Raw genomic sequence first — 26,809 nt, forward strand, 5'->3', positions numbered from 1 at the left:
AAAGAGGGGGAGCCAGACAGAAGGTGGGGGTGGAAGAGTTTTGTGCATTGTGTGAAATTTGATCATGTCATGGAGTCTTTACAGACAGCTGGGAAGTCCCCCCTCATTTTGTTTCCCAGCTGGGGATCTTCTGAGGGGGAGCCTGCAGCATCAGACTGGCTCCAAAGTGAACTGTTAATTTACTTACAGTGGGATGAGTTTGGGATGAAAATACACACGGGACACTTTTGTCTTTTTAGTCACATTTATTGATTTTAACCAGTATGACTACCTTTACACAGACATAACACCTCTCTATAGGAAAACAAAACAACACTTTCATAGGATTAGCTCAGCAGTAATACATTAGACTAAACTCATTTTTTCATCATTTTATTTTTTCACTTTTTCAGCATCTCCAAAGTTATAGGTTTGTTTTCGATTCTGTGTAAAGGTTCCCATGACTGAAAAACATGCATATGACAATAAGTTGTAATCAATATGCCACTAATTATAATGCACATTATTGATAAGAATACAGTACTGCATGACAATCCAAATAAATACCAACATACAGATTAAGTCGTTATTTCATATAAAGGTATCAAACTCAATATGGATCAATACTGAAACACAATATGACAATATAAAGTTTGCACGGCTAGTGTATTATCACAATGCTATCACTTCCAGCAAACAGAAAACTTTTATTTTCCTTGTAAAACAGCTTTTAAATTGCACTTTATTTTCTCTGTATTTTTCGCTTCTCAACCGTATTGATAACTTTTTACGCCTCAACAAACAAGCATTGGCTAGGATGGCACTATTCAAGCTTGTTGATGCAAAATCTGTTTTCTATTTCCTGAAATCACAACACTTTAATATATGATGTAAAAAAAAATATTCAATAAAAAAACAAAAACAAATCAAAGAGAAAATGCGCTCTCTGCACATTTGCCAACAATACTGTAGATATTACATTACCTTCACCATACAAAGCTAGAGATCATGTCGATGTTTCCAATAGTACACTGATCTGCCCAAACACATAGTGGTGCATGGAACATTTTGTTCAAAATGAGGCCAAAGGGATTTCTTTTGGTTCCCAAAGTTTGATAAAAAAAACTACATTTTCTCAATACCCCTGAATTTGCTGTTGGGATCACTGACCTGCAGAATTCAATACAATATCAGTTGAATTGAGCTAATTTCAAAACGATCATCTCACTCCTGCAAAAAGGGCTACTCCTCTTTGCATTTATTGCTGCTCACAAAGTCATTCAACCCAAACTCCTCCCCTAAAAAACAAACACAAAGTACTAGTCTACAATTCTCCCTTGAAACAATGAAAGGCACTACTGGTCAGAATGAAGAACAAAACAAACCCAAAGCAAAACCCGGGTAGCGCTTCAGCAGAAAGCCACAGCCCCAAACTACACCTTTCTCACTGATGTACGGCTTGTCTTTCTGATTCTTGAATCTTTTCAAACCTAAATGGTGTACCAGGATTTGGCACGATAAACAAAGAGAGAATTAAACAATTCCAATTTGGAATTTAATCGTTGCACTTGCAGAGAATTCTGTGAGCCAGTGATCCCTTATCAGTGTGACACCCCTGGTAAGAAGATGGAAAAAAACAAAATCATTTTGTCACTCCATTTTCCCCCCCAAGAACTTCTTACCAATTTTTCTGAGTCAGAGCGTCGTCAAGTTTCTGCGCGTTAGCTTTGAACTATTCCTAGGAATAATAAATACATGAAAACCCCAGAATTAGCTCACCCTGGATTTTGTTTAGAACATGGCAGTAGAACATACATAAAAAACCAAACCAACAGCATAATAAAGCAATAAGATGAGACATAACAATAAAAGGATGGTTATTCAGATGGATCAATTCTCAGAAGCACAATAACAATAGATGGACTCTGGTTTGCGCTGAGACTTTAGGAGAGTAAATGGTCTCCGTAGATGGTACAAAGAGACCATATACAGGAGGAAATATATTCCTATTAATATATGTGTATACTTGACTAAATAAGTCACAAACCTTAGCACTACAAACCTTTCCTAGGTTAATAATATAAAGTTATATAATCCTATAATAAAAGTGCACAGGTTAATGAAAACAAATAAACTAAAACAAAAAAAGATCAAACCAGACAAAACAGTTGGTTGATTTACATTGAGAAAAGACCATGGTTCCCCTGGCTTCTCATTGGAGGGATAACTCCGCCAATCACAAACTCTGATCATCATTTCATGAGGAGGGCAGAGTTCACTGTACTTGTGAGCATCGGCAGCAGCGAGGGGAAATGTGAAATACCTTGTTCATTCCCATGCATAGGACATAGAGGTCGTGCTATATTGCGAGTTAAAGGGCAACCTGGAGGAATATTGGATTTTAATATCAGAGATTTCATTTGATCTTTTTAGTCTTGAAGTGGGTTTCATAATCTTGGCCTATAGGGCTATCTGTTTTCTGCACAATGAATGTGACATCGGCATTGTGAGAGGATCCTGTGTTGGAGGATCCTCCTCCGGGCAGAATTAAATGACTGCAAAACGGAGAAACAAAGAAAACATAAAAATGTGCATTACTGGTAGAGAGATGTTAACTTCGTCAGAAATGATTCCATTCCAATCAAAAACATTAAATAAGGAAGAGTAAAAAGATGTACACCGAAGGCCCAGTTTAGTTACAGTAGCTACTAACTAGCGGTTGGTGCAAACTGGGTTAGTAGTGCTGAAGCAGACTGTCATATCAACATTGTGTCAATATGTTTCAGAGGAGCTGATATAAAAGCACCACTGCACGAGGAAGACCAGTGAGTGCAAGAAGCTGATGACCTCACAAGTACCATGACCTTTGACACACCTCCAAAACACATGATGAGCCCCAAGAGTTTAATCCACACCCCAGAACCAGGTCAGTTATAGGAAGGGCTTTCCTTACTGGCATGCAGGTTAATGAGAACGGGTGTGTTTTTTAGCGTGCAGGCGTTCAACCAATCAGGAATCAGACAAAGAGCGTGTGAGAGAACTCAAAGGTGAAGTGGGCGGAGCCTAAAGGCAGAGGTAGGAGGGAGCTTATTCTGGTGGCATTCTATTGATGACACCAGATAAACAGACATTGATTTCAAACTAAACCAAGAGAACTAGGGAGGGTCTCTCTAGCCACAATCACATCCTGGATTATGAAATATATAGATTATTCAGTGAATCTATAGTGCCTACACAAGGGAACAGGGATAGAAGGTCAACTCATTTGAATCAATGTCCACTGGTAAAATACCACATTTAGAGACAAAGTAGTCAAACAAAAACCTCATGTAAATACATTTGTCATCTTAGAGCATCTCCCTCAGAAAACCCTGGAACTCATTTCCCCAAACACAGTATCAAAATAATGTTCAGAATCGGCTGAGAGAGCTCGTCTTTCGGGTGCAGGTGCTTTTAAACACCAGTATTACTTCTCTCTCCTCTCCCACTCTCTACACCCAGAGCAAACTGACACAAAGTGTGATTCTATCACTTTCGCTTAAGTGGAACAAGAACAGAATAGTGATTTCCCCTCCCGTGGAGGTTCTTCTCTGATGTGAGCGATAGCCTCGTCTCCATACTGTGTGGCGTGACTAAAGGCCTCGTAGGGCAGCGCAGCACATACTCAACTCAAGCAGGGTTGAGGACGTCCCTCGTTCGGAGGAACCAAAGCTCTCCCTCTCCATACCCGAGAGAGGTGGCCTAGGAGTATCCTAGAAGATTAGAACCTGATTACGATCGTATTATTAAGAATATATAGTTTTAAAAAGCATAATTGAATTAATCTTCCAAGAATCTCTTCGCATCAACCCTGCTTTTAGCGCCACAAAGCTAATACCGTGTATGCATTACATGGATCTATCTAACACAAGCCCCACATCAGTTTTTTTAATCTGCCTGGCACTAGATTGCAAGGGTTAAAGCTTTTTTTTTTTTTTTGGGGGGGGTAATAAAGACAGTACATTGGTTGTCCTCTCACATCCACACAGCATCTCAGAAATGAATCTATTTGCAATATTTGGAGAAAACGACATACACACAAGGGTCTTTCACCTCAGTGTCGGAGCTGAGATTACACACACACACACACACACACAGGCAGGGTTCCAGAACACACGTGCGCAAGGACGTTACCTGACAATATCCAGGGGTTTTCCCCACAATCCCCCTCTCTACTTAAAGGGAGAGTGGTGTTGTAGAGCGAGCAAGCTGCTGACAATCTAAAAGAGAGAGAGGTTGTCATGACAACAAAGCGACGAACCACACGTTTGAGACGTGAGGAGGACAAGGTTTTCAGCCACATAACCACACATAGTTCATTTGAGAGCTCAAAAGGGCCTCCCAAAAGAGAAAGAGAGAAGCGACAGGGAGAGAGAGAGGACGAGAGATCAGCATTAGGCTGACAGACACAAAGACAGGGCTTTACATCGATATATAGATGTAGTTGATTTCAAGTGTTTGGGTCGACAGGCACTTTGCCGAGGGATATTGGTCGGTTTTGTTTGTAGAATTACGATCCGGATCTGGGTGCCATTGATTTTTGTGCTCTTTTAGGATCTTTTCTGTTATTACAAAAATCACCATCAATCAAAACTATATTGTATCTGTTCACAGTTATTTGATCATTTTCTTTCGTTCTTAAGTAATATGGCTGAGAGAATCCACCCAATATGACATATACTGGGTCACATGGAATAGCCCTCTGTTTATTTCTGCAGACGTTAAATAACTGCTCTGGTTCAGATGTAGAGCCCTGTAGCACATCTGCATGTGCTGTGACACACCTGTTTACAGAGAAAAACTGTTATAAAGCTCAGTAGCATTTTCAGCTGCAAAGCCATGCGATTGGACTGCCTGACTCTACCGCGTTGGTGTACAGCTTAAAGGATCTTGAAATGAAACACCTGTGGTCTTAGGTGCTCCTTTACCGCCCACCTCCGACATCATTAATTATCAGCCAACCCGCTTTGAGAATTTTGAATTTCAGTTAGAAAATCCAGCAAATCACACTGGGCTCCCTAGCAACAGCAGGGGGAGTTTGCATATTGTTTTGTTTCATTTGTTTATGTAAACATTAATGAGCGACCTGATTGGTCAGTGGGTTGCTGGGGCTGGCTCAGTCCTGGGGGGCCAGGAGAGAGAGGGGAAGAGGAGCGGGGGCTTTATCGAAGGAGCACCAACGCCAACAGGCAAGCAAAACGAGGAGAGGACGTCAACTTCTGTCACATGATCCTAAAAGTGACACCCTCTTCACAAGTCCCCACCCCCCAAATGCATTATGGTTACCAGGCAACACACTCAGGGGGGGTCAGAACACACTAAGCACAAAAGCTGCCACCTTTTACATCATCATAAGTACAGCACCATGACGGCGGAAAGAAGTGACACCCCATAATATCCACAGAAGCCCAACGGCGGCCGGTTGAGGCCATATCCACATGCCATACATTATGTCTACTACAATCCCAAACTTCTAGGGCACACTGTACTGTACGGTACAGTACATACACAGCTGCATTCCCCTAAGCGTTTACACTAGCAGGCGTGAGTGGCCACACGTGGCCATAGGCATAAGTATGTACTATAGGTTAGACACACACCAGGCTCTATGAGGCTGCAGGCTGAGCAGGCAGGGAGCTAAGCGAGCATAGTAGGGCTCTTTAACACTAAGTCAGGGGAGGACCTCGGGCTCCTCCCCTCTGTACACAGCAGTCCCGTGCTGACAATGCAGCCGCTTCAGTCGCAGTAGATCTTGTACTTCTCGCTGCAGAAGACCACTGGGCCTCCCAGGATGCCGTTGGGCATGATGTTGTGCTCACTGGGGCGACCGATGCCGGCGCAGGTGAGCCCGAGACTTACGTGGGGGTTGTTGGCGGTGTTGGTCTGGCCGTTGGTGGTTCTGCCATTGGTGGTCCTGCCTTTAGGTTTGCCCCCGCGGCGGGTCTGCTCGGTGTCAAACTCCAGGTCCTCCAAGCGCTGGGTCAGGGCTAGCTTCTGCTGGATGGCCATACGGAGGAGGGAGTTCAGGGTCTTCTTCTCATCCTCTGCCGCAGACAGCTGTCTCTGCATCTCATCCAGCTGAGTCACATACTCGTCACAGCTACAGTAGAAGGAGGGAGAGAGAGAGAGGGATGGAGGGAGAGAGAGAGAGGGATGGAGGGAGAGAGATCACATTAGAATAAGGCATTTGTCGCCAACGTCAGTGAGATTTCAGTCCTTAAACATTTACTGCATTTTCACTAGCCACCCAATAGGTGGCAGTAGAAACCTCCAGTGTTAACAGCCAAAGGCACAGTGATCTGACAGTGACTGTGGTCTGTATGGTTCACTACCATTGGTAATGGTCTGGATCTCCAATCTGACTGTTCATATTGTCTGTGGCTATTTCAGATGGATTTCACTGACCTTCAAGCCCACAGAAAATCAATGCAAGAAAAAAGGCTTAACCTACATTCGTCTTGACCTTTGACCTACTTCCCCAGTGTCTTCTCCACCAGATAAAGCCCTTGAGGTGTCTACCAGAGCCTTGCCATCCGGCAGTCTACCATTTCATCAGACTATCTCTCCATTTCCCCCAGCACCACTCTCTTCTCCCTGGAAACCTCTCTGTCCTAAACTTCTTGTGCTGAGCAATAAGTGCTTTTTGAGGTCAGTTTGGTTTCGGTTCGATTACGAAAAAATAATCATGGTTTTAGATTTCGGTTTTGATACTTTTTTTAAAACATGAAATGCACTATGTGGGTTGAATGCTGTAACATCCCAGAATAAAACAATTAATACAAGTCACATGATGGTTGTGAATGCCCATTATTAACCATCATTTATTCACATTACATTACATTAATAAAATATTTCAGCTGTTGTGTATATTAAATTTGTTTTATTTTATTTCAAGTCATCACCTCATCTCTATAGGGCTGCTTCCTATGCTGTCTGACAAAATCACTATTTTGTAGTATTTCAATGAAAATATGGCATACTTTTATGACTGCTGAACACTATCAATCACTTAAACCAGTGGTTCCCAAACTGGAAAGGAACTGAGTCCGGCTTTAAACGTACTCTTTGTTGTAATAGTAGAATGCACAAGGTGACATTACTAAATTGGGTAGTGCATCATGAGTTCCTCATCATGAGTCATGTTAGTCATTGCATACCTTAGAGAGCTATTTATAACTTGTCAGAAATGTCCAGATCAACTAGCCCATGTGAGCTAATGTTTTTTAGCAATTTTTGGGGGGCCCATAGACTTTGTCGTAATGTTCGAGTCACTTAAATATGAATAAACATTAGACATGGCAAAATGTATTGAATTGCAAGAACATTTGCTTTAAAACTGCAACATTTCTCTGCACCTTACAACAAAATGTGTAGAATTGCAGGAAATATGTTTTAAATCCAAATAATTGAAAGGTGTAGGTGAAAAATAACTGAAAAAAAAACAACTAAAATGTTGGTTAATGCTCAGCACTATAGACTTTAAACATCCTATTCAAGTAAGAACAATAGGAACTCATTTCACCCCCACAAGGCTCACTTAAGACCTCATCTGTATTGCACTGGGCCAGTAGAAAATGTAGAGATGTGTTTACTATTCACTAAAAGCCCAGCTACGCATGATTCACTTTGTACTGCTAATATCCAAACACAGTATGCATTATATATGAAGAGTTTAATGTCTGAACATACATCCCATTTGAATGTATCCCGGGGTTGGGGTTCATGTGGGCTGTGTTGATGTTGATTATAACCCCTATTGGTGTAATTAACATTCATGAACAGTGTTGCTGAGGGCTGAGGTTGAAAGCAGCTCTACCCGGACGTCTGTCTGCATGACAATATGAGGAGTCTGAGCACGGAGTAAGTTAATCGTAGACCACGTAGAAATACTTCTAAACTCACCAAACTGAGATGTTCCTTCCTCTCGCTATCACCCAAACAACTCTCTCCACTCTTTCTCTAGCACCAGTGTAATATAACATCAAATATCAATTCTGCCTCCCACGTTAGTGTGAAATAGCACAAGATCTCTCACTCACTCACTCACTCACTCACTCACTCACTCACTCACTCACTCACTCACTCACTCACTCACTCACTCACTCACTCACTGTGAGCACTTAAGTGTGTGTTGGGGCCATGCAGGTCCAAAAAACTAGGTCATGCTGCCTGGAATGTAGAGGCAGCGGTTCATATCACTGTCCTTCATCTGCTACATCCTTCCTCTTTCATTATTAATCATTCTGCCCTTCACTCTCTCTCTACCCCTCTTTCCTTTCTATGCACCCTCATATTACCTTCATCTCTCTGTCATCCTCCCTCCATCCTTCATTTATATCTCCATCATCCTTCCTCCATCCTCCTCTCTTACTGTCCTCTTCTCTGTCTGCCTCTGCCTTTCTCTAGCCTTTTTTCAAACTCATCTACTCTCGGTACCTGCAGTCACTCCACCCCCCCACCTGTCTCCATCCTGCTAACACAGCGATCTGAGATGACATTCCCCAGTGATAATGGTAGCCACACCTCTGCAGAGATCTGTGCAGTACACCACCTTCCCTTCCAGCTGTCATTCAGCCTAACCCACATTGGAATGAAATTCCTGGCATCTCAGAACACTCCTTCAGACCTACCTGCAGGACAAGAACAGTCTATATCAGGGGAATTAAAGGTTACTCTGAATCTAAATGTGGGACAAAAACACTCCCTGTTCTATCTGGTGGATTGGAATGTTTCCTCTACACTTCCAAGTGTCAATTACAATCTACAATGAGTGGAAAAGACATTAGGAACACCTTCCTAATATTGAGTCGCACCCCTTTTGCCCTCAGAACAGCCTCAATTCATCAGGGCATGGACATTACAAGGAGTCTAAAGTTGAACTGACGTCTGTGCCCAGTGCGTCTTCTCATTGGTCACATAGGACCTAATGTTGCTATTCAGTCTCTCACTATTGGCTCGTTGAAGTGTTGTGTTATTGCACATGGGCACTCCCCATGATGTATACATCCTCTCCCCCAAATACACAAACACAAACCCAGTCCCCCCTCGTGGGCGTGCAGTCGGACTCCCACTGGGGGACACACCCAGACAAAGGGGATCAGTGCAGCTTCATTTGACCCAGTGTGAGATGGCGAATGGGGGGGCGGGGGTGGGTTCCCAGGGGGTCACAGTGCCCTTTAAGATGGACCAGCCATGCTGGGTGGAGGGTGTAAGAGGGCGTGGGTTTTCCCGGGAAAAAATACAGGCTTCCATTCTAGGGATGAAGGGATACAATGGGGCCCTTCTTGGCCTGATAGAGAGGGACTGGAGGGCCACAATGGCCCTGGGTGGCGGCTAGCCCTTTGTAGAAGAACAGTCTCCACATTCAGAGTAGTGTGGAACAGAGGCTCCATGTCTCAGATAATCTACAGTAGCCAGGGGTCACGAGACACACACAGGCGTACTGCACACACATGCGCTCAGAGTATAACGTGCACAGCATACACTCATATCCACACCCAAACACATGCACTGCATGAAACACGATGAAACGTTCATAGGGAAGGGTATGGACTACACTGACAGGCACATACCACAGGGGGTTGGTGGCATCTTAATTGGGGAGGACGGGCACGTGGTAATGGCTGGAGCGGAATAAGTGGAAAGGTTATTATGAGCCGTCCTCCCCTCAGCAGCCTCCACCGGCACATACGCCCTAAATATACTGACAAATGAGTGTAGAAACACAGCACCAGAGCACATTTGTTCACATGGAGTGTTAACACAGACACACACTCGCCTCGGCTGTTCTCTGGCTATGTGGGAACAGCATTGGTCATTGTGGAGGAGGATGAGTGAGAGGATTTAGGAGGGAGGAGAGGGAAGATAAAGAAGGAATAAAATAACCAACAATGAAAGTAAGAGCAAAATGGGAATCAGAGAAAGACAAAGAGATAGAATGAGAGTGTGTGCCTGTTCGATTTGACTGGGGGAAGGCTTACTGATTCTTTGCATGTATAGTGCCTACAGCCTGCTAAGAGCAGGCATGTCCAGGCAGTGCTTCATTGGAGTCCGATCCTGCACCTCTCCATCGACTGTTTTGGTCCGGAATCTATTTGGCCGGATCCGGTAACTCTCGTGGCATGATTGTTTTTTCCTTCTCACTTTTTTTATATGTAAAAACTATAATAAAAGCGATCAAAGTTCATATGAGTTGCATCTTCGATAATTCTCCTGCCCCGGCAAATTACCGACGAGTGATCATTGGGTGAGTCAGTGAAACTGGAAAGCATTTTAAGGACTCCAGCTCAGAACTCCCCCACCCCTCTCTCTCGCTCACCTCCAAATTTTCAAATGAAGCACTGGTCGTAGGAATGTAAGAGACTGGGTCTTACTGTAGACTGATAACACAGTCCACAGCTGGAGTACAACACACATACACAAGATGGATACGTAGAAACTGACATAGAATACACATATTAGGAACTTGCATTACACAAAAGAGTCGAACAGAGATTTGCACATTCAATCAGTCCCACTCCATTCACTCTAACTCTCTCACTCTGAGGACACACACTCGAAACTAAGGCAGTCCACTGAAAATCTCAGGAATCCCCAAATCTACATTTAAGTCGACAGAGTATGTCAAAGTTGGAATAACCATGAGAAAGACTCTCAAATTAGCCCCAGGTCGAGAAGCTGAAATGAAAGACTCCCTCTCTCTCTGTAGGGTAGAGGGACTTGTGTTTTGCTGTGAGGATAAATGAGGGGAGTGAGGGAAGAAACAGGGGGAGTGTGGGAAACGTGGGTCAATCACATCCCTCTGCCTCTTAAAGCCTTTCAAAGAGCCCCCCCCTCCTTCCCCACCATCATTCTATAGGCCAAAATTAGCATACCAATACGTACAGGCTCCAGAAGGACCTGAATGAACACTACCACAAATACTCAGGCATGTACACAGCCCAGAACATACTGAGGCCGTGTCCAAAATGGATCCCTATTCCCTATAGTGCAGTATATAGGGTAGGACTGTCACGATAACAGTATTGCGATACTCAGCGGTATCGTGGCAAGGAAACAAAACAATTTCCGATAGCACAAAATGTTACATACAGTAGGTTTTTTAAAGGACCAAAGAGTCTGCTTTGTGCTTTTTTTGCCATCGTAGCATCGCAATACTGGTCTCGTGACAACCACAATATAGGGGGTAGCAAAAACAGAACATTAATTATATCTAAGGCACATAGAAATCACCATACAAGGTAAAGACAGAGGGATTTCCTGCGGACCCCTGAGCAGAGTTGAGTTATGTTTTGTTATGTTGTGTTAGGAGCATCTTCAGTGTCTTACAACAGCAAAAAGGGACAAGGGAAAGGCACATTTCACATGCGTGCCTCTCTAGCGCCGCCATTTCCCTCTGTATCACATCTACCACCCTCGTTCTGCTGCTAATAGCCAGTACCTCTTAAAGAACACTTGGTTTGAAACCCTGATTGGTCAGTGAAAGTCATTCTAAGCAGAATGCCAGTCATTTTCAAAATGGCTTCCTCTGAGGTGCTCAGTGAGAGCTGATTTCCTCTCATGTCTTCAGAGGGATGGCTTAACACCCGCATCGACAGACCATCTGGCCCTGCACTGCACCAAATCGTTATGACAACAGAAACACACCCATATTTGCAGAGGAAGACAGCTTTCTCTGCCATGTTAATCAATAAGCTACTACAGTTATATAGAATTTCTCAATAAGACCAGCTAATGGACTGGGAGTGCAGATACACCGTGGCATTACTCCACTGTAAATATGAGGGGTGCCGAGTGCACACTCTCTATGGATAGAGCAGCCCTCCCTTCTCTCCTCTCCTTTCTGCACAGCTTGATTTGAGCTTTGCTGTAAGTGGAGGAGTCTTAAAGACAGAGCGAGACTGCCTCAGAGTTGCCATCTGGTTCAGGGAGGGTTTGCAGGAGAAGGGAGGACGCACTGAGCCTCACATCAAAACAACAGAGCAAACAAAGTACCACAAGAATGTGCAGTGGTCTACATGCTTGTATACAGCGTACACACATTGCACACACACTCATAGTCACCCCCCCCCCCCCCCCCACAAACACACACACACTTCCTTCAGGAGGAAGACTACAGTACAGTGAGACTATGGTGAAACGAGAGTACATTGTATCTGAGGTAGTTATCCAGACCAGGTCGAGGTAGGGATTATAAGGGGAACCTTTGGCCTGCTTCTTATGGGAATCAGCAGGCTTAGCCAGCGAGGGGTTAACGTAGCCCCTCCATCTGATAAGCAGTCACTGGTCATAAATCACTGCTTCTTCAGCATAGTAATTACTACAGATTAGAGATGTGTCTGTCGTATGGCCATCCTCCACTCGCCCAGATTCACAAAGAAAAACAACACTCCTATTAAACCTGTCGGTTATTAAAAGCAGGCTATGTACACGTCGTTGGCATATGGTGAATATGGCTTACCGTGTGGTATTAAACACAGATTTACCTTGTGGTTGTCGCGAGTGTGGTCTTAGGATGGTGTATCGGTGGTGTTACTGCTAGGTTAACATAGTAAAAGTGGTCAGATGGACCCTGCGACGTCGAGGTGTTTTGGTCAATAAATCTTTCCATTAAAATCTCATGGCGAGCACGAGAAAATGGGAGCACGAGAAAATGAGTTTTGATCAGTCAGGGAAATGAAAGTTCTAAAAACATGTTGGCTCACTATTTAAAAAGGAGATGGAGAAGAAGGATGCATTTTGGCGCAGGTACAGTTGACTAGCGCAAGCTTATGCTACTTACAGTACCAAAAACAAACAAAAATTTTATCGATTTTTTATTTTTACAAATCGATTCTTGGGAGTCAAATATTGATATAATATTGCAATGTGTAACTGTCGCAATTTTTTTCTTCTCCCATCACTAGTTCCTAACTTGTTTTAAACGGGGCGCGTGACAATGTACTCCTCTTACCGTGTGGCGAACATCGCTCGGAGTGAGGAGAAGGTAGCGGCATCCTCCTTCAGGGCCTTCAGCTCGTTCCTCAGTTTCATCATGGTCTCCGTCACCATGGCCTTCTCGTTCTCATACTTACTCTTCAGGTTGGCCAGCGCCACCTCAGCCGTCTGTAGGGGGGACACAACACAACAACGGTCAGACCAAATAAAATGGGTCATTTTGAGTCTTTTTCCTGCAGCTTTAATGTCATTAGAGTCTGTTTTAGTGTGTGACCTTTGAAGGTTTATTTGCACGACAGTTCAGTGGGGAGCTGGCTGGATTTAAAGACTACTGGTGTGTTTCTTTACGTGAGGCTTTTGTCTGAGAGTCAGATTCAGGAGCTGAGGAACACACACCCTCTTCAAAGATCTGACAGCAACTGGACACACAAACATTAGGGTTCTGGGCTGTTAGGGAGTGTCTGCTTTAGTAAGCTTTCATCTTTTTTAAAAACTCTTATCACATAGACACACACAGAGACAGACACAGGCACACAGACACACACAAACACTCACAGCCACTAGCTGTCTCTCCCTGTTGTTTTGTTATGAATCTTGGCTGCAGTGCATTTGCTACGACAGCTGAAGAGGCTTTAGACAGCCACCTCCCAGTCTCCCGACTGATTCTTAGGGGAGGGAAATACAAGCATGGAGGTTCAGTATCTGACCTGCTTGTTGGCTTTGAGCACGGTCCTCAGTGTAGCGATCTGCTCCCTCTTGGTGCTGAGCAGGGACTTGAGTTTGAGGATCTCCTCCATGCAGGCCTCCATGTCCTTGTCAGCCACGGCGCCAAGCTCCAGAGACGCCACCCTCTGACGGGACAGCTCTGTGGTGCGGTCCACCGCCAGCTGCAGGTGCTTGATCTGGTCCCGGATGATGGCCACCAGGTTGTACACGTTCATTGGCTCCCGGGGCGAGGGGGAAGAGGAGACAGGGGACAAGGCGCTGTCGGCAGCATCGGGGACGGGGAACAGGCCCTTGGTGAGCAGGATGGGGGAGCGGCGGCCGCGACCTTCGGGACTCGTGCGCCCGCCCTTGCCCTCCTTGTAGAAGTCGAGCATGACGCGGTTGGGAGTTTCGTTGTTGCACATGCACACGTGGTTGTAGAGGGTGGCCAGCTCCTCACTGAAGGTGACCAGCTCGTCCTGTGCCACGTTCAGGCTGCCCTGGGACTCACCCGCCACGTCACTCACCTTTACAGATAGAAAGAGAGAAACTTTGTCAATTAATACAATTTGATCGAAGAGAGAAATCTGGGTTGCAAGTGTGAGGAAAAAGTACAAACAATTCCTACACAGAGAAAAGTGAAAATAATTGACTACAGATAACCACTCATCAATATAACACCACAAAAAAAAAAACATTAACTAGCCTAAGACATTAGGGGCACTGTATCATGGAGGGTGTTTCTCACCTTGCGGAGCTCCTTCGCCAGGACGGCCTTCTCCTCTCTCTCCACGCGGCTGGTCTTCTCCAGGGAGGACAGCTTCTCTCCCAGGGCCGTGACGTCAGTCTCCAGACGGCCTCGCTCCTCCTCGTGGCGTGACTGACAGGACTGGTACTCTGCCTTCAGGGTCTTCAGCTCCTCCTTTAGCTCACCTGCCTCCGACACCGCAACCTGAGACAACCAGAGGCAGAGTTAGGAATAGCCAGAGTTTTAGGAAGACAGTAGCTTCAACATCTGTGTATATGTGTATACATGTTTCATTACCTTGTACTTGCACTCCAGGATCTCGGGTCCGTTGATGTCCACCTCGTAGTAGTCTCCGTCGTCGTTGCTGTCGCGCTCCTTCTCGTTGTCCAGGGCTGACTGGCGCTCCTTGCTGGCCTGGAGCCTCCGGATGGCGTTGAGGTTCTCGCTGAGGCGGCTGACCTTCTCCTGGTGCTCCTCCAGGGCCCCGTGAGCCTGCTCCAGCTGCTTCTGAGAGTCCTGCAGCGTGGACATCAGAGACACCTTCTCACGCTCCATCTAGACAAGGGGAGACGGCGCATAAGACAGATGTATTCATTTGGTAAGTTAAGTAATGTTACAAGTGTCCGGACAGAAAAAAGACTGACGCAAATTATAGACAGATGACCATTTAGGCATAATTATGCAGGTTTAATTTTCCCATTTCATTGTGTTTGTCTATCCCTCTTCTTCTCTACCTAATGCATATGATTGTCCTAAAGGATGATAATGGTGGTTGTTTTTCCAAATAACAGATAACATCTCTGGAGGTTTTAGGCGCTAACTGAGGGGGCTGCAGTATAACATCTCTGGAGGTTTTAGGGTCTAACTGAGGGGGCTGCAGTATAACATCTCTGGAGGTTTTAGGGTCTAACTGAGGGGGCTGCAAACCTGTTAAAGATAGGGCTGACTACTGCCCCCTTTGGAGGAATTGCGTGCCCATAGTAAACAGAAAAAAAATCTGTCAAAAATTGTTATTGAATAGAAAACACTCTAAAGCTTCTAAAACCGTTCAAATTATGTCTGTATGTAAAGCAGAACTCTCAGGGCAGCCATTCTCCCAAACTCTCTCTTGTCATCATGAAAGTTGGGCCAACTTTGACGTCATCGCCACCACCCTTCCTAATCAGCTACGGATCTGGGAACAGTTCCTATCTCTTTAGCGCGATGTCTCCTTTCAGTGGGGCCTGTCATTGTGAGAATCGCGCGCTCCCTCGAGTTTTGGCGCGCTGAAACCTTCGGGTCACGCGAAAATACATGTACTTTCATGCGCGTGTCGGGTCCGGAGCTCTCTTTCTTCCAGGATTGACCAAACGATTTCGGTTTGTCTGTTCGAGCTAAGGATTGTTTTGCACGTTTAGAACATGCTAAAGCTTGATTCTGCACTTAGTTTGACCAGTTTAGTCGACATATAATATGTAATTTTGAAGTTTAGATGTGCATCCACTAGAATTTTTGCTGCATTTTGTCGCGTTTGATAACCTAAAGACACAGACTTGAAAACCAAACACAGTTTTTGGTAAGTATAACTCCTTCCACATCTTCTGATCGAAGAACATCAAAGGTAAGGGAATATTTAAGTTTTATTTAGTTAATTATGGGTTTCTGTGGACTCCGAGATAGAGGAGACATAATGCTAATTTCTGAGCGCCGTCTCATATTATAGCCTAGTGAACGAATTCTGTAACGTTAAAAATAAATGTAACACAGCGGTTGCATTAAGAAGAAGTTTATCTTTCTATCTATATGTAGAACATGTATATTTAGTCAAAGTTTATGATGTGTATTGCTTGTTATCTGACGTTCTCTGCCGGAGCTATCATCATTTCTCCGGACATTTGAGTAGCATTTTGTGAACATGGCGTCATTGTAAACAGAGATTTATGGATATAAATAGCATATTATTGAAAAAAACATAAATGTACTGTGTAACATGTCCTATTACTGTCATCTGATGAAGATTTTCAAAAGGTTAGTGAATTATTTTTCTTTTAATCCTGTGTTTGTTGATTGCATTTTTTGGCTATTCAAATGAGCTGTGTCTTTGGTGGTGGTTTGACATAAATATGTGCTATGTTTTCGCCGTAAAACATTTTAGAATTCTGACCTGCTGGCTAGATGAACAAGGTGTTTATCTTTCATTTGAGCTATTGGACTTGTTAATGTGTGGAGGTTAAATATTTCTAAGAATATATTTGCATTCCGTGCGCCACCGTTCCAGCTGAACGTGGGAGGGTTCGTTCCCAAAAGGGAACCCTATCCCGTCAACAGGATAACATCTCTGGAGGTTTTAGGGGCTAACTGAGGGGGCTGCAGTATAACATCTCTGGAGGTTTTAGGGTCTAACTGAGGGGGCTGCAGTATAACATCTCTGGAGGTTTTAGGGGCTAACTGAGGTGGCTGCTCTATAACATCTCTGGAGGTTTTAGGGTCTAACTGAGGGGGCTGCAGTATAACATCTCTGGAGGTTTTAGGGTCTAACTGAGGGGGCTGCAGTATAACATCTCTGGAGGTTTTAGGGGCTAACTGAGGGGGCTGCAGTATGTTACCAAAGGCAGTGTTACCAACTTCAGCATCAGAGGGCAAGGAGAGAACTGCCAATTCAGAGCCTAGGTGACCTTGGAGAAGTCTGGACTGGTTTCAATTCTTTGTTTGCAGAGGGACCACGGTCCACTTACACACGTAAGCGCTCACACAGAGCAGTGCAGGCCTCAGCAGCACGGAGCTATTTTCAGAGGCTGGGTGTGTGCCAATAATTAGTATCACATTCCTGTTTACATTAGTCTATCATTCAGCTGTGATGAATACGCCTCAAGGACAGGATTTAAAAAAGAGAAAATGGTTTAATTAATATCTATTTAGAATACTAGCCAAGATAGGTATCGGAAGGTACTTTTAGCTCTCAGCATACTGTATCTTTAAGCACAGTATATAAAAACATAATTATGTGATGATATGGACACTAAGAATACCACTTGCCATACCCCATCCCCCCCTTCTCCACCTGATCTGTCCCCCTCCCTAATTCTCGTTGATGACCTTGACAAACTTGTTGGTAATGCCAAGCCATTTTGGATCTGATTGCACAGTGGGGACATGGATTCTACTGCAACCGAGGAGTAGGGTGACCTGCTGCGAGCGATTATTCAGTCTGTGATCGAAAGGACGAGGAGAGAGAGAAGAGCATTGGAGCAGCTGAATTGTTGAGTAAAAAGGTCTGGGTTTCCCTGCTGCAATTCCCGCCAGTAATCTGTGGAATGGACTGCCAGAGGAGAAAAGACCCAGAGGGCTGCTTGACACGATTTTGGCTTAATGCTGTACACTAACACCTGCTGCTGCCCATGAGATTCAGTACCAAAGGACCAGAACAGGTTAAATGTCATGGTACTTATACCAAAGCAACACTATTGTAACATCTAGGCAACCCTGGGACAACATTAAAACATAATCGTGTTTGGGGTAGGAAGACCCAGGTCCTAAAGTCTTTAGTCTTTTCACCCACAGGTATCCAACCAGTACACACACTGTTAACCATGGAGACGGTTGAGGCGTTCTGATGTTCTGACAGATGGCCTAACACTGTGTGTGTGTGTGTATGTGTGTGTGTGTGTGACATCCTGGGGGTGTGTCCTACAGGATTAGCTCCCCCTAACAGGATTCAGAGGCGTGCAGCATGGCCAAAAAGAGCCACTGGAACTACGTGGCTATAAATGTTTGTTTTGAACGTTATCTGAGTATCAATGTGTATTGTATAATTAAAACCTTGGTGTCATTCATATCATACACAGTGTAAACAGATTCACTGAGTGAATGACCTACTATGGTTATAGCTGCAGCAGCTGGTTATACCTCAATGAATTAACGGTTTGTAGGGTGTAGCTACGTACCTGCAGCAGCTGCTGTTTGAGTTTCTGGATCTCAGAGATGTTCAGTTCACTCAGCAGGTCGTCTACCAGGCTGGGGACGGGACGGAACAGGTCACCTTTCTTGTGCGCAAACGCACGGTTGTCCTCGGCGATGGCGTTGGCCAGCTTGCTGAAGCCGTTCTCGTAACCATGGAGAGCTTCGTCGTTGTTGGGTTCCGTGGCAGCGTCATCGCTGAACTTGAGTCCATCCAGAGAGATGCTGAGGGGGCTGGTGAGAGAGAGAGGACCAGAACATAAAAACATGAAGTTCACTGTTATTCTCATAACAGTTCGTATTATATTATATTGTCTAAGGCTTTGGTGGATGCATGAGGTGTGACTTTGATCGTGTGTGTACCTGTGGTACATAGAGTCTCCTATGCTCATGTAGTGGGAGAGCTCTTTCCTCAGGGCGGCCTTGTGCTCACGCTCAGTCTTGATGGTCTCCAGCGCTTCCCCTAGCTGTCGCTCTGCAATCTCCTTCAGGCGGATGGCGTCCTCCAATTGGCTGTTCAGGAACTGGGTATCCTCCTCCAGACGACGAATCTCGTGCTTCAGACCCTCAAACTCCACCTGTAGGGGCGGGACAGACAAGGATGTGTCAAAGCAGAAGGGTGGGGCTTATATGAGAGAAATGCAAATAGGATGCCATACTGGTTTAATCAACTCATTTTGTCACCATAAATTGAGGGCTTTTAAAAGTGCAAAATTGCCTTTTTTATTGTCTTTTCATCTAAATAGGATTTGGTACTGTAATTGGCAATTAAAACTATAGCCTACAGGTCTTTGTTTTAAATTCATGCCTCTAAATTTAGCAAACAAAATCCCTTCATATAGGGCAGATGGAGAGTGTTAGCAGTTCCCACATAAAAATCTATTTCAAAAGGAAATCCCCTATTTGTAGATTCTCTTATATTTCGTGGCTGGTTTTACTCTTGCAATCAATGTGTGAATTAAAATCAGAGTATTTGCTTTGCAACTCCGTGTCTCTCTCTCTCTCTGTGTGTGTGTGTGTGTCTCTGTGGTCTACGGAGAGGGAAAGCTAGCTATCAGGAACACACCCTTTAAACTGTGTTACAGTCAGACACGCTCCCCCTCTCTCCGTGCGCAAATAGGTCGCCACATAAAGCCTAATCTCTTTATTACATTTGAGTGTGGTTTCTCTAATCTGAATTAAATTAGTGTATTCCAGGGCTTGTTTGGGCTGTGGTAGCAGAAACTGGATAATACAGGTAGAGGTCTATGGTGTGTGAGCATGGAAAACTGGGGGGGTGCACATAGACTGGGATGTGTAGTATACAGTAGTGCAATGCCTTGGTTCAGAGAGCCTGCAGCTATTGGGTTAACTGAGCCTAATGAGCAGATTCAGCTAAATGCAGATAATTGTAGTGAGGAGGGGTTCATTATGAAGTGTGAGTGGAGCAGTAGCCTGCAGAAGCGAGGGAGTACATATAAAAGGTGGGTTGATCTTTTCTAATTTTCCTTCCCATTCCCCATTCCATCTAGCCCCACCCCTAATCCTCTGTTCCCTTTCCTATTCTCCTACCATCCAGCCATGCTCTACCCCTAGTCCCACTACCTCCCCCCTCTCACAGTGTGGTTGTGTTAATCCTTACCTGGGTCTGTTTGAGCATGGAGACCTGTTTCTGCAGGGAGATGTTCTCCTCCTCCAGCTCTGTGTAGTCCTGCAGCAGACGTGCCTCCCGGAACTTATACTCCTTGATGTCATCACGCAGACTGGTCCGTTGCAGCTCCACCACTTGGCTGTTCTGTAGGAGCGAATTACAGGGACAGAGGGAGAAGGAGTGAGGGATGGAGAGAAAGGGACAAAAAATAACAAATATTGTCAGTGAACCATATTTTTGGCTTTTGTGTGAGTGTTTTAAAACAGCCAATCTACCTGGATAAGTATGTGCACCTATACTTATCCAGGTGCCAGGTTGTGTGTGTATCCAGGTGCCAGGTTTCTCTATGGGCATCGGGCCACGGGGTGCCTGTCTGCCAGTTCGGATGGCACCACAGCGAGAGCACCACACTTATATCCCAGATGGTGACAAAAGCTCTGACACAGGAAGGCACAGTAAACGAGTCGGAGATCTCTCCCTGCCCCCTCCTCCTGCAGTGACAGACTGACAGGCTCAAAGCCAACAGGATCAGATAAGCCCTGCAGAGCGGCAAGCCTGTGTCCTCACTGTCTCCCTGTCTGTCCTCCTCCATACCCCTTCCTCCCCCTCCGGTAGACTCGATCAACTCCCATACCACCACCCCTGAACCTCCCCCTGCCGTCCCCCATCATTACCCATCCCAGCCAGTCAGCCCTTATCTGACAAATGCAGGAAACCGGAGTCTGACGGTTAGGCTACTTAAAAGCTTTACAGTAAGGAGATACTCAGCAAAGGGGTGTGTGGTGCTTACTCTGAATGTACACTACCGTTCAAAAGTTTGGGGTCACTTAGAAATGTCCTTGTTTCTCACACACACACACACACACACACACAAGTCGAAAGAAGGCCAGTTTTATTTCATCTTTAATCAGAACTACAGTTTTCAGCTGTGGTAGCATAATTGCAAAAGGGTTTTCTAATGATCAATTAGCCTTTTAAAATGAATGGGCCTCTGTACACCTATGTAGATATTCCATTAAAAATAATCTGCCGTTTCCAGCTACAATAGTCATTTACAACATTAACAATGTCTACACTGTATTTTTGATCAATTTGATGTTATTTTAATTTTCTTTTTTCTTTCAAAAACAAGGACATTTCTAAGTGACCCCAAACTTTCGAACTGTAGTGTATGCGTGTGTGACTTTGAAAGAGAGCATGTGCAATCTGTTCTCTGTAGTTATCAGTTTTGTGCATGAATGCATTGACTTTGAGAATGAGTGTGAGTTCAGCTGCGCAGTGTGCTCTCTTTGGTTATGCTATTGTGTGTGTGTGTGTGTGTGTGTGTGTGTGTGTGTGTGTGTGTGTGTGTGTGTGTGTGTGTGTGTGTGTGTGTGTGTGTGTGTGTGTGTGTGTGTGTGTGTGTGTATGTATGTGTGTGTGTGTGTGTGTGTAGCGTGACACATGGTCTCAAATCCTTTCAGGTGATCGAGATGAGGTGACAAAGGAGAGTCCCTCAACACACACGTCACTCCAGTCACAGATCAGAGGGTCATTTTCCTTACGAACAGATGCTGTGTGTGTGTGTGTGTGTGTGTGTGTGTGTGTGTGTGTGTGTGTGTGTGTGTGTTTGTGTGTGTGTGTGAGAAGAGTTCGAAATGTAAATTCCGAAAACATCTTAGTAATTTGACTCATCACTTTAACACAACCAACGAATGTTACATTTTTACTCTCTGTTTACCCATGTAATACAACTTCATGCCATTATTAGCTTAGCTTATAGATACCATTACATATTCAGAGCAAATCAAATTCCCTGGTGAAGGAAGAACATGCTCCTCATTAGCGCTGTGTAATAATTCATCACTAAGTGCAGCGCCCGATTGATGCTGATGGTTGGGTGAAGGCTAATGAATATTCATGAGGCAGTGTGCGTGTATAATGAGCATGGGTGTAGTCTATAGTGCCTGTGTAAAAACTATGGTGCATTAATGAATAACTCATGATTTACCATACAAGATCAGACCTACTTTACAGCTGTTGCGCCTTCTTCACCACGCTGTCTGTGTGTGTTGACCATTTCAGTTTGTCCAAACTTAAAACTTACCACCTTCTCCGCTACTGTCCCATGAGTTGCATGGCCTCCAACTCAGTCATGGGTGAGAGGGCTGAGAGGGCTGAGAACGCGCCCTTGAGGGGCCCCAGTGTTGAGGATCAGCGGGGTGGAGATGTTGTTTCCTACCCTCACCACCTGGGGGCGGCCTGTCAGAAAGTCCAGGACACAGTTGCACAAAGACGAGTTTGGAGCGTACTGTTGTTGTTAAATGCTGAGCTGTAGTCAATGAACAGCATTCTTGCATAGGTATTCCTCTTGTCCAGATGGGTTAGGGCAGTGTACAGTGTGATTGCGATTGCATCGTCTGTGGATCTATTGCAAATCTATGGCAAATCAGAGTGGGTCTAGGGTATCAGGTAGGGTGGAGGTGATATGATCCTTGACTAGTCTCTCAAAGCACTTCATGATGACAGAAGTGAGTGCTACAGGGCGATAGTCGTTTAGCTCAGTTACCTTAGCCTTGGGGACAGGAACAATGGTGGCCTTCTTGAAGCATGTGGGCACAGCAGAGTACGGTAGGGATTGATTGAATATGTCCGTAAACATACCAGCCAGCTAGTCTGCGCATGCTCTGAGGACGTGGTTAGGGATGCTGTCTGGGCCAGCAGCCTTGTGAGGGTTAACACGTTTAAATGTTTTACTCACGTTGGCCACGGTGAAGGAGAGCCCACAGGTTTTGGTAGCGGGCCGTGCCAGTGGCACTGTATTGTCCTCAAAGCGAGCAAAGAAGTTGTTTCATTTGTCTGGGAGCAAGACGTCGGTGTCCGCGACGGGGCTGGTTTTCTTTTTGTAATCCATGATTGACTGTAGACCCTGCCACATATGTCTCGTGTTTTAACCATTGAATTGTGACTATTTTGTATCTATACTGACGCTTAGCTTGTTTGATTGCCTTGCGGAGGGAATACCTACACTGTGTGTATTCGGTCATGTTTCCGGTCGCCTTGCTTTAATTAAAAGCAATGGTTCGCGCTTTCAGTTTTGCGCGAATCCTGACATCAATCCACGGTTTTTGGTTAGGGAAGGTTTTAATAGTCACCGTGGGTACAACATCACCGATGTACTTGCTAATAAACTCGCTCACCGAGTCAGCTTATACATCAATGTTTTTGCCTAAGGCTATCCGGGACATGTCCCAGTAAATATCCCTGTAGCTAAACTATTACCTAGACTCCAGACTTACTGGACAGTGCACTTAAACTTGAGTGTTTTTCGCTTTTCTGGTTTTCAATCCTCCTTTCACTACTGATTAAAAAAACTTACTGTAGATGGTAGGCTACACTTATAAAGACAGTTTGAGGCTATTAAGTAACTTAAGGGTTAGGCTCTATAATATAATGACCATAATGAGGAAAGTTGGCTTATCTGTTAATGTAAATTACATGACCCCTGTGCTCAAATCTGGACGTAAGCCCCATCCAAGACATTCGGACATTTAGTTGAACCATATCAACAACATACAGCAATGTAATTCAGCTTCCCCTATACACCCCCAATTTAGCAGTGACACCAGTGACACATTTCTCAGAAACCTCATTTGGTCAGCCGCAGGAGTGCAGTTTTCTGCACACAGGGTTGAAATAAGGCCATTTTAATGGCAATGACCTACTTCTGGATTGAAGAGCACTTTCAATGGAGAGAGTTTTAAGAGTCGAGTCCAGGAGTAGGATACATCTATGTTAACATCATTGAGACTGTACAACTGCCATGGACTGTTTCAATTTGTCAAGGATAGACAAAATAGCCAGGTGGTCCAGGTCTCTTCAGGCCCAGGCCCCCGGGTCAGTTGCCTCAGCTGGAGGGTCAGTGCTGTCTGGCCTTAAAGCGGCAATCAGCAGTAGAAACAATAACGAAATGACCTACCCACCCCTGTTTTAGTAAAACGCTGAAGGATAGTGCTGGGGAAATATAAGAACTCTCAAATTCATAGACAGAGCTAGAGATGCAAGGACTGACCATCCAAATGTCAAAATTATAGTTTTAACCATGTTTTGAGGCAATATGGTGTTTGTTTACATTCACTTTGTTTACAAATATCGGAGTAAAACAATCTTATATTTTGGGTTCTAATGATGTACGACAGTTGAAATAAGCTCACGGGGCATTTAAATACATTTAAACTCAGTTTTTCAGAATTCCTGACATTTAATCCCAGTAAAAATGCTTAGGTCAGTTAGGATCACCACTTTATTTTAAGAATGTGAAATGTCAGAATAATAGTAGAGAGAATGATTTATTTCAGCTTTTATTTTTTTGATCACATTCCCAGTGGGTCAGAAGTTTACATACACTCAATTAGTATTTGGTAGCATTGCCTTTAAATTGTTCAACTTGGGTCAAACGTTTCAGGTAGCCTTCCACAAGCTTCCCAAAATAAATTGCGTGAATTTTGGCCCATTCTTCCTGACAGACCTGGTGTAACCTCGTCAGGTTTGCTCACACACGCTTTTTCAGTTCTGCCCACATATTTTCTATGGGATTGAGGTCAGGGCTTTGTGATGGCCATTCCAATACCTTGACTTTGTTGTCCTTACGCCATTTTGCAACAACTTTGGAAGTATGCTTGGGGTCATTTTCCACTTGGAAGACCCATTTGCGACCAAGCTTTAACTTCTTGACTGATGTCTTGAGATGTTGCTTCAATATATCCACATAATTTTCCTACCTCATGACGCCATCTATTTTTGTTAAGTACACCAGTCCCTCCTTGCAGCAAGGCATCCCCACAACATGATGCTGCCACCCCGGTGCTTCACGGTTGGGATGGTGTTCTTCGGCTTGCAAGCCTCCCCCTTTTTCCTCCAAACATAACGATGGTCATTATGGCCAAATAGTTATATTTTTGTTTCACCAGACCAGAGGACATTTCTCCAAAAAGTACAATCTTTGTCCCCATGTGCTGTCTTTGTCCCCATGTGCTGATGCAAACCATAGTCTGGCTTTTTTATGGTGATTTTGGAGCAGTGGCTTCTTCCATGCTGAATGGCATTTCAGGTTATGTCGATATAGGACACTGTGGATATAGATACTTTTGTACCTGTTTTCTCCAACATCTTCACAAGTTCCTTTACTGTTGTTCTGGGATTGATTTGCACTTTTCGCACCAAAGTACATTCATCTCTAGGAGACAGAACATGTCTCCTTCCTGAGCGGTATGATGGCTGCGTGGTCCCATGGTGTTTATACTTGCGTCCTATTGTTTGTACAGATGAACATGGTACCTTCAGGCATTTGGAAATTGCTCCCAAGGATGAACCAGACCAGACCAGGTCTATAATGTTTTTTCTGAGGTCTTGGCTGATTTATTTTGATTCTCCCATGATGTCAAGCAAAGAGGCACTGAGTTTGAAGGTAGGCCTTGAAATACATCCACAGGTACACCTCCAATTTAATTTTTTTTTTACCTTTATTTGACTCAAATGATGTCAATTAGCCTATATGAAGCTTCATTTTCTGGAATTTTACAAGCTGTTTAGAGGCACAGTCAACTTAGTGTATGTAAACTTCTGACCCACTGGAATTGTGATACAGTGAAGTATAAGTGAAATAATCTGTCTCTAAACAATTGGTGGAAAATTGGTGTCATGCACAGAGTAGATGTCCTAACCAACTTGCCAAAACTATAGTTTGTTAACATGACATTTGTGGAGTGTGGAGTAAATTTGGAGTGTGGAGTAAATTTGTGGAGTCGTTTTAATGACTCCAACCTAAGTGTATGTAAACTTCCGACTTAAACTGTATACATAATATTCTTCAAGACTCAATGGGTATATCCTGTATCATTAATTTATAAGAAAACATGTTATGTAACAACTGCTGATTGCTCCTTTAATGAATATCAACCAACATACAAACTGATTAAGAGGCTCCTCAACCTCATTAGGATGCAAACGAGAATTTTGACCTTTGACACTGCTTTCCGTAAAAGCCCACTCTGCCCTCGACCTCACTGGCCACACAGAGGTCCTCAGAGATTGCCTGACAAAAAAGGTGAGCTGTAGTTGCACAGTGGGGGATAAGGTGGCTGTGTGCATGCATGCCTGCCATAATACGTGAATAACATTTAGTCAGGCGAATGATGGAGCTCTCCCCTGGGGGTGTTAGTGATAGGGGCACAGGGGGTAGGAGATGGGGGGTCTGGTTTTATTTATGTTTGACGTGCTACCTTTAAGGACCCTGTCAATGGGAGGTCTCTGATTAGCATGAACAGATGTATGGTTTATGAAGACCCCCCTGCCTACTGCCACTACACTATAGGGACACACCAGCTGCCTCACTAAAAACACTCAAACCCACCTGACCAGGGAGTGTGTGTGCTTGGCTAATGCTTCAGATCATTAATGTTAATGTGTGTGTAAGTAGGCGCATGTAGCTGTGTGTTAGATTAAGCCTTGTGTGCAGTATACTGTATGTGTGTAGGACATTTGAGTACTATTGAAAAGTCCTTGACTGGTCTAATCCTCTCTCTGTAGGGGATGCAGTGAGTGCCGCTGTAAAAGACATGGAAGCACTAGCTCAGTCGATTCTAGAGGTCAGCTCCTTCCTCTGAGCTGATTCAGTCCTACTGGAACTGTACTCAACACTTCACTTTCTCCAGCTCCAATTTCACAACTAAAACTGCCTTTTACAGCATACTGAGTCTTAACCAGCTTAGGGCTCAGCAAAGCTTTGAGTTGACGCCTAAAGTGTTTGAGCTTAACACTGCTGTCGATTAGGTAGGCTTTGAAACTGTGGTTAGACT

At 44.4% G+C, this 26,809-nt stretch overlaps 1 protein-coding gene across 4 annotated transcripts in view; it reads right to left on the reverse strand.

The window, feature by feature from the left end:
• Nucleotides 1–356: 356 nt before the first annotated feature.
• Nucleotides 357–26,809, reverse strand: part of LOC112215753 (protein bicaudal D homolog 2) — a 79,685-nt gene continuing 53,232 nt past the window's right edge. The window contains exons 3-12 of one of the 4 annotated variants that reach the window (XM_024375115.2): nucleotides 19,965–20,117; nucleotides 18,707–18,921; nucleotides 18,331–18,577; nucleotides 14,705–14,962; nucleotides 14,408–14,611; nucleotides 13,662–14,186; nucleotides 12,971–13,122; nucleotides 5,878–6,118; nucleotides 4,153–4,238; nucleotides 2,437–2,534 (exon numbers count right to left, since the gene is read on the reverse strand). In XM_024375115.2, coding sequence (XP_024230883.1) covers nucleotides 4,191–4,238; nucleotides 5,878–6,118; nucleotides 12,971–13,122; nucleotides 13,662–14,186; nucleotides 14,408–14,611; nucleotides 14,705–14,962; nucleotides 18,331–18,577; nucleotides 18,707–18,921; nucleotides 19,965–20,117 — 2,043 coding nt within the window. In that variant the 3' untranslated portion in view covers nucleotides 2,437–2,534; nucleotides 4,153–4,190. Of the gene's footprint in view, nucleotides 6,119–12,970; nucleotides 13,123–13,661; nucleotides 14,187–14,407; nucleotides 14,612–14,704; nucleotides 14,963–18,330; nucleotides 18,578–18,706; nucleotides 18,922–19,964; nucleotides 20,118–26,809 lie in introns of all 4 variants that reach the window. The other 3 variants (XM_024375114.2, XM_024375113.2, XM_024375112.2) reach the window with 3 other exon arrangements.

The sequence above is a fragment of the Oncorhynchus tshawytscha genome, linkage group LG16 (genome assembly GCF_018296145.1).
Source record: "Oncorhynchus tshawytscha isolate Ot180627B linkage group LG16, Otsh_v2.0, whole genome shotgun sequence".
In the NCBI taxonomy this organism is placed as follows: Eukaryota; Metazoa; Chordata; class Actinopteri; order Salmoniformes; family Salmonidae; genus Oncorhynchus; species Oncorhynchus tshawytscha.